This window comes from Myotis lucifugus, unplaced genomic scaffold (assembly GCF_000147115.1).
Source record: "Myotis lucifugus unplaced genomic scaffold, Myoluc2.0 scaffold_338, whole genome shotgun sequence".
Taxonomy (NCBI): Eukaryota; Metazoa; Chordata; class Mammalia; order Chiroptera; family Vespertilionidae; genus Myotis; species Myotis lucifugus.
Genome location: NW_005871386.1, coordinates 178,324 through 186,618, shown reverse-complemented (window position 1 = coordinate 186,618; position 8,295 = coordinate 178,324). Strand labels below are relative to the sequence as shown.

Below are 8,295 nucleotides of genomic sequence, written 5' to 3'. Positions count from 1 at the left end.
TTCAAGTTTTTGGAGACTGCTTATTAAAACATTCCTGGTTGGAAAGTGCAGAACACCACAGCCCCTCACCCAGGCTGGCCCCGCCCTCCACCCAGGGAGCGGTTAGGGGTGATCAGGCAGGCAGGCAGAGGCGTTAGGGGTGATCAGGCAGACAGGCGAGCAGTTAGAAGCCAGCGGTCCCGGATTGTGAGAGGGATAACCAGCAGCCAAACATCCCCCCAAAGCTCCCGGATTGCAAGAGGGTACAGGCTGGGCTGAGGGACTCCCCCCTCCCCACCCCCTGCGCATGAATTTCGGCACCAGGCCTCTAGTATATAAATAACGTGTGACAATGTGTTGAATCCTTATTTCAGATCCTATGTTAGATATGGATATTCAAGAATTAGCCAGTCTTACTACGGGCGGAGGAGATTTGGAGAATTTTGAAAGACTGTTTTCAAAGTTAAAGGAAATGAAAGGTAAGCAGATGAATCCATTGTGCCTAACATGTTCCCATATTGATACTCCCTGGTTTTATATAGTAGGATTTTATTTGGTAACTGCTAATTCTATTCCATTCTCTGGTCTCAGCTATCTTGAGAAACGTAGTTACTGGGAGACTGTGCCATCCTCTGGTGGTAAAAATCCCCTGGGGTAAATTTTCCTCTTCCTTTATTCTCTTTCCTCTTATTTTCCCTTCTTCTCTTGCCTCTGTTTCTTTCAGTGTGTCTCATTAATGTGGAGTCAGTGACACCCCTACCAATTTACTCACATAATTCCCATCTGGAGAATTTGTAAGACTTAAACTTCCTCACAGCTATAATGACTACACCATAAGCATGTCTTTGAAACCCATCTCCCATCTCCCAGTGTTAGAACATTGTACACTCCAGATTCTCTTGTGCTATTAGATGAATTTCTTAAGATATATTTTCCCCCTAGACAAGGCTGCGACACTTCCTCACGAGCAGAGAAAGTTGCATGCAGAAAAGGTGAGACAATCAGTCAGGTATTTATTACCTACAAAAGGTCCATGCTGTTAGAATTATAGCACTTGTTGATTGATTATACTTTTTTATTTCTAAAGTGTCTTAGTGTGAATTTTTCATTGGATTTTAACTTATAACTAATTGAATGTTTACACAGGAGTAACTTAGTTGCTGCAGTCGAACCAAGATTTTTCAAATGTATGTTGAGTGACACGGAACTTTCATTGAGACTCAGCATGTTTGCCTTCCTAACTATTGGGCTGGAAAACGCAGTTACTTTGTTTTAGTTTGTTATTACCAACGCAACACATGTTCTTAGCAGGAAACATATGGTTTATGGTATGTGTTGTATGAATGTGTCATAATTTACCCAGTGCACTTTTGGGACAGGTCATGTGCAATTTTTGCTTCTATAAAGAGTGAAGCTCTGCATATCCTTACCCATCACCATAGTACACAACTCTGATTATATCTTGAGTGGAAATTTCTAGAAGTGGAAGTCCTGGGTCCGGATATTCAAGGGTTTTAATATATGTTGCCAAAGGGTTGGAGGGCAAGGTATAGAATTTTAGGTCTTAATCAAAGTGTAACATGAAATGAGCTGAAATTTAGCTGTTGGCTAAAATGTGTTGCATGTTTCTCTCGACACAGGTTGCCAAAGCCTTCTGGATGGCAATTGGGGGAGACAGAGATGAAATCGAAGGCCTTTCATCTGATGAAGAACACTAAATTACTCCTACTAGGGTTTGACTAACAAAGATGCTAACTCGCACTACCTGAGATACTTTCCTGTCAACCCCGTTACGTTTTGCTGAACTTTCCATCATCCTGTTGGCTGCCTGATTTGTTCATAGGATCCTCTTAATTTTAGTGTTTAGTAGAGGGTTAAGGAGAAAGTTTTTCTCCCTCAGGATATTGTAAAGGAGTGAGGAGTATAATGACAGTAAGGACTGATAATTTTTCAGATATGCTTTTTTGTTCTAGGAATGGAAGGGAATGAGAGGCTCAGAGGTTGTGTGTGATTTGCCCAAGTTAAAGAAGAAGCCACTCTTAGTCAACTTTTCTGGTGCATGCCCTGTGGTCACACTTGAGGATGCAGATCAGGAGCTTGTGCCACCTTTCCTGGGTGTTCTGGATTTTCTGCTTCTGAGGAGCTTGCTGCTCTGAGCTTTGATGCTTTTGCATCAAAAGAAAGGAAGCAGCTGCAGATTCAATTTGTGCTGTAGTATAAGTGGGGCCAGTGGCAGTGGCCCTCAGGTTAATATCTAGCTAAAAAGTTGCTCTGGGCATTTCAATTAAAGTATAGCGTCTGAGCTCATGCTAGAAAGTATTGAGGAGCCAGTGTAACATTTTAGACTATAATAAATGAGGCAAAGGTTTCCTACTCTGGTAGGGATAAAACAGATCCCTTTACAAAGTTGGGGGGTGAGGGGGGTGGGTGCGGTTTGCATGTGTGTAAGAGACAGAGAGGAACTTAAGTAATTCCCTATAATGGGCCGTTGAAACAGTCTGTGATCACACACGGAAGTTTTGGCATTGCCTTTATCATGAATAAACTCTTCTTCCTTAGAGTTTTCTTGAGATGTCAGAGCTGTGTTGTCACACTTTACACCCTCCTCTCTGAAAGACAGACCACTGCCTAATAGTAATACTAAGGAGTAAGGTAGAAAAGGATGTGAAAACATTAGGCAGTGAGTCCCTGAGTACCTTGTGTTACTTCCTGGGCTGAGTGGGTCAGCCCCTGGGGAACTGACCACCAAAGGGAAAGTTTCCAAAGGAAGAGTTGGAAATACAGCAAATAATCCATCACTGTGGTGGCCACTGCATGGCTCTAAATGGCACAGGGTCCCAGAGCTGGGTGGTGCTGGCACCGGGGCTGAGCACTGCTTCTTGGTCTAGTGTGCTCACTAGCAGAAACAACTTTCAGATCCCTGTGCTCCATCTTCCAAGCACTGGGACATGAGGCAGAAGCAGAAGGAATGGAGGGCTCACGGTGCCAGGCCAGGGCGACCACAGGAGCAAAGGTTGCAGTGATTGGAGCATTCAGGAAGAGCCATTTCAGGGAACTTTGGTGGCTGTCTTGCTTGGTGACTTTTTTTTATTTACTATTCTGAAGGATTATTCACCGTTCCATCAGTGTTTCTTTGAGATGACTGGAGCAGCCATTCATTAGGAATATAAGGAAAGTTAGCTCCTTGCTGCAAAATAAAAGGTGGAACATGTTTTTCTTAAAATATGAGAGGTTTTAGAAAATACATTAGGATCATTGGTTAGAGAAAACAGACGAAAAAAAAAAGCTGTGAACTTGATTTTGTGGCTTAAACCAAGCCAGATGATTAAAATGTGATTTGTATATAAAGTCTGCTAATGTGTATTATTATGATTTTGTTATTTAGTAGAGGATGTATATGGAGAAGCCTTTCTTCCTTCATTGGATTAGGCATAAATAGTGAATAATGTAAGGGTTTGTCAAACTCACTATTTTGGATCCAACATGCATATGTATACTGACAACTCACGTTTTTAAGACCTCAGCTATCAGCCTCTTCTAGGGGAAATGTGGGATAAAAGAATCCAATGGCATCTACTAAAGGCCCAGGTTAAGAAGAGTGATCATGCGCTAATCCTATATAATAAAGAGGTAATATGCAAATTGACCATCATACCCTCACACAAGATGGCCGTCCCCATGTCATCACAAGATGGCCACCACAAGATGGCCGGCAGGGGAAGGCAGTTGTGGGCAACCAGGCCTGCAGGGGAGGGCAGTTGTGGGCGACCAGGCTGGCAGGGGAGGGAAGTTGGGGGTGACCGGGCCTGCAGAGGAGGGAGGGCAGTTGGGGGCGACCAGACCAGCAGGGGAGGGCAGTTAGGGGTCACTGGGCCCGCAGGGGAGGGCAGTTGTGGGGGACCAGGCCTGCAGGGGAGGACAGTTAGGGGTGACCAGGCCGGCAGGGGAGGGCAGTTGGGGGCGACTGGGCCAAAAGGGGAGGGCAGTTGGGGGTGATTGGGCTGGCAGGGGAGCAGTTAGGCATCGATCAGGCTGGCAGGGGAGTGGTTAGGGGGTGATCAGGCTGGCATGCAGAAGCAGTTAGGGGCAATCAGGCAGGCAGGCAGGTGAGGTGGGTGGGAACCAGCAGTCTTGGATTGTCGGGGGATGTCGCACTCCGGTTTTGGCCCGATCCCCAGATTGCGAGAGGGCGCAGGCCAGGCTGAGGGACCCCACTGGTGCACAATCCATGCAATGGGCCTCTAGTAGTGTAATAAAAGTTGTACTTTATCTAAAGTGACCTCTGTAGTTGCCATTCACAAATTATGGACTGTCCATCTGGGATTTAATATGAGAGAATTGTCTACCCCCCTCCTCTTGCAATATTTCTCTATTTGTATAACACACTGTTTGGCACATAGTGGGACCTTAATTTTGGTTTGTATTTGTATTTGATAGTTTGATGAATATTATCACAAAGTTTGAAGGTCCATGAGTGTTGGAAGGTAGGGAGAGAGACAGTAAGCTTTTTTCCCCCTGAGAAAATCGTGTGTTATGTAATAATTTTAGAGTGATGAAGACATAGTTATTTTTATAATTTTAAAATATGTTATCCTGCCAGGATATGAGAAGATTGACAGAAGCAGTTTGCTTGCTCTCTATTTATAGAACTTGGCCACATCTAATTCAGAGAAGCTGGAGATTCAGAGAAGCTAGACTTAGATGGCTGAGTAATATGGGATGTGGTTCAAGGACCATAGAGCATGTCAGGCCATTACTGCAAACCACTTATACCACATGAGATGTGATAAATGGCTAACTTCAAGTTCCCATCATGGCGAGGTGGGGATAAATATGTTTGCCATGGCTGATGTTGGATCCCCTCCACCTCGGGCCAGTCTCTTAACAATGGCCATAGGGATAGCACGTGGCGTGCCCCTTGCCCTGCCTTGGCCTGCCATAGAAAGACAATCTTAGAAGAATCACTGTCTAAGGGTAAGATGAGAGCTCCATGAACTATTCTGAGCTTGTGTTTGCTGATGCAAAGCTAAATTTAGCAAACATGTGTCTAGTGTGGTCAGAGGTCCTGATTCATTAAATGCTCTGATTGATGGAGACAGACTTCCAGAAAATGCTGTAATGAGTTGGAGTTGTCCTTCACATACACACACCCAAATTTAAAAATAGGGAAGACAATTTAGCTACAGCATTCTGTCATTAAGTATCAAATTTCACTAAAAGATTGTAGGTGGAGAAATCGTAAAATATCTGGTCAAGTGTACCTACCTACTAGGATTGGCTTGAAAACAACACCCTATTAACTTTCCCATCATTTGTATATCTCATAAGGTAGCATGCTGACTATGCAGGGCAGAGTTCTAATTTTGATTTAGATTCTACTTGGAGGTTAGTTTAGTGATCCATGCTTGCACCTTTGGCATATAAACTCTTGTAGAAAGGGTCTTAGAAATTCTCTAAGTTTTATATTTTGGGCATGACCTATATGCCTGTTATTAACATCACAGGTCTTGCTCTTAATGTAGATTTCTTTATTCAGAGTGAAGTGTGTGTGTTGCAGTTCTTCTAGTAGAGGAAGCGTCTTGCTCTGTTCCGAGGTGTTTCTGATTTGCAGAAAGAAGAATTAATAGAGGCAATAGCAATGTACGGGCCTTTTGTTGGAGCACCACTGAGCACATTCCAGCTCTTGATGACTTACAGTTCTACTTTGTTTCCCATTGGAAAGTACTGATTCAAAACCAGGACTTAATGGTTATTACTGCATCTTTGGAACACAGGTTTGGCAAGAAAAGAACTTTTTTTCTCTAGACCCCTTTAATATCTGTGTGTATATGTTGATAGACTCAAATACTCTCTCCCCATAACTACAAATTTGGGCATCACAAAAAGGGCACATACAGCAGTTCATGACCAGCCTTCCTGGTTCTCTCCTATGAAGGATGTGAACAGTCATTGCCTCTCCCCTTTCTCTTATCAACCAGGTGGCTTTAATGCTATAACCACATGGGCTAAGTGAGGCCTGGGGTAGGAACTGTAAGAAAACAGCAGCATAATTTAAGAGAGAAAAGATTCTCTTCATCTGAGCCCAAGGACTTGGTCTGCACCAATCCCTGCTCCAGGGAATTCTCAGGGAAGTCATGCATGGTGAAGTTAGGTCTAAAAGGGTGAGGAAAAGCAACTCACCTATTCCTTTAACCTGATGAAAACAAGGATCCAGGGTTCAGCCAACACTGCTTGGGAACTTTCTTGGTGCCAGACTGGGCCAGGTGCAGCAGAGGCTGCAGACTCAGTAAGGATGTATTTTCTCTGCTCTAGGAGCTCATCGTCCAACTCGGGTGGGAGGAGGGGACAAGCAAGATGAGGGCACAAAAGGTGGAATGCTGGGCAGAATGTGCAGAGCACCCTGACCAGCCCTAATTGCTTGTGGGAAGGAGAGCACTGTTGGGAGGAGCATAAAACGCAGCTGGGAGCAGGGGTTCTCAAACTTGAGCCCACATCAGAATCACTTGGAGGGCCCCACCCCAGTTTCTGATTCAGTAGGTCCAGGGTGGGGCCTCGGAATGTGTTTCTACCGTGATACTGATGTAACTGGTTAGTGACCACATTTTGAGACCCACTGACTTACAGGAAGTGATGCTTGCATTGAGCCGAAAGGATATGAATTTGGGCAGATAGGTGGAAGTTACGGCATGAACAAAGGTATAGAGATAACGCAAGGAGTTCTGTTGGGAAAACTCCAGTAGTTCAATTAGAGGAGTGGTGATGGGTAAGGATGGATTGATGTTGGAGAGAACCATGAAATCCTACTTTGTGGGGCCTGTGTTTCCTCTGGAGGTAATTGAGGAGTCAAAAAGTTTGGAGCAGAAGAGACATTAACTATAATTACACTCCAAGGAAATCGGGCAGTATTAGCCAACACTAATTAATTAGCACTATTTGGAGAGAAGCATTGAGAAGGATTCTGAGGCTGAGGATGGACCAAACACTGTGATTAGTGGTTTCACCGTGGATAGAGAATGGTGGCAGTTTTGCCCCATATTTGCCATCCCTGGACTAGAGGGAGACAGATTAAGAGACTATTGGAATAGCTCTGATAAAAGGTCATCAGGAACTGTTTGGTGGTATTCCTATGGCTATTTATAAGGACTTACTATAGACTAGTACATTGGAAATGGATGCAAAGGTATTGCTGAGGTAGAATCTTCTAAATATGGGCTCTAATTGATTCATTTATCTAACAAAAATATGCAGTGGCCAAAAGAAGTTGGGGGTATAAAAATAAGATACAAACTCTGCTCTCAGGGAACTTGCAGCCTAGAGGAGGAGAAAGCCATGGTGAAGACAGTTGAGAATGTGGTGATAGATTCACAGAGGGCTTCCTGGAGATGTCTGAAGGCAAAGCATTAGTGACCGTTAGCCAACAGAGCTGGTGGTGCGTGTCAGAAAGGCCGGGGCCGGGGTTAGCCTGGGGAAGAGGGGTTAACGTTCCAAGCAGAGTATAAGGAACAACCTGTTGCAGAGTATAAGGCAGCCAGCTGTGAGAGCGACATGGGGCCCAATGATGAAGGTCAAGTGGTCCGTGTTAAAGACCTTAGAATGTGTGCTGTGGCTGAGGGTGTGGGGGCATCTAAGGTCAGGTAGGTCACTGTTGGTGGTGCAGATGCTGCACGTACAGGAAAACAGGCTGGAGACTAGGAGAGTAATTACTGAGCTGGTGCAGTTGTCCGGGTGCTAGAGGACCTGTGTAGGGCAGTGAGAGTGGGAACAGGACTGATTGGATGTGGGGAGTGAGGGAGGGTGGATGACTGTGACTTCTGTGGCTATAGGATGGGTAAATGGGGCTGAAGGCCAGAGGAGAGGGTGATGATTTAATAAGGGCAGCGGTGAATTTGCTTTTTAAGTTATGAGTTTGAGGTATTTGTGGCATCTCCACGTACCGTTAGCCCGCAGGCTGCTGGCTACAGATATGAAGCCTGGGATTGATGTCCAGGCTGTAAATACTGATTTGGAAGTCATTAGCATTTACGTGGCCTGACATCCTGTGAGTAGATGAGATCACTTGGGGAGGAACATCAAGAACACATGCAGTGGCTTGGGAACACCAACCAGACAGAAGGAGTAAGCGCAGGTACAAGAAAAAGAGGAGGTTGTGCCAAGGGGAGCCAGGCCACTCAGGGAGCAAGGCCTTTCTGAAAGGGAGGTTTGATGGACAGGCAGCAGAGGTGATGGAGAGCAAGGAAGAGATGTGCATCAGGCTGCTCAGGAGTTGGAGAAGGGGGAGAGGGAGCTAGAGAGAAGCTACTGATAAAAATGGGGAGT

At 45.0% G+C, this 8,295-nt stretch overlaps 1 protein-coding gene across 2 annotated transcripts in view; it reads left to right on the top strand.

The window, feature by feature from the left end:
• The window catches only part of AAGAB (alpha and gamma adaptin binding protein), a 47,560-nt gene extending 44,237 nt beyond the window's left edge, over positions 1–3,323 (top strand). For both annotated transcript variants that reach the window (XM_023764589.1, XM_006101066.3), the window contains exons 8-10: positions 354–458; positions 922–971; positions 1,620–3,323. In XM_023764589.1, coding sequence (XP_023620357.1) covers positions 354–458; positions 922–971; positions 1,620–1,697 — 233 coding nt within the window. In that variant the 3' untranslated portion in view covers positions 1,698–3,323. The remainder of the gene's footprint in view (positions 1–353; positions 459–921; positions 972–1,619) is intronic.
• The last annotated feature ends 4,972 nt before the right edge of the window (positions 3,324–8,295 follow it).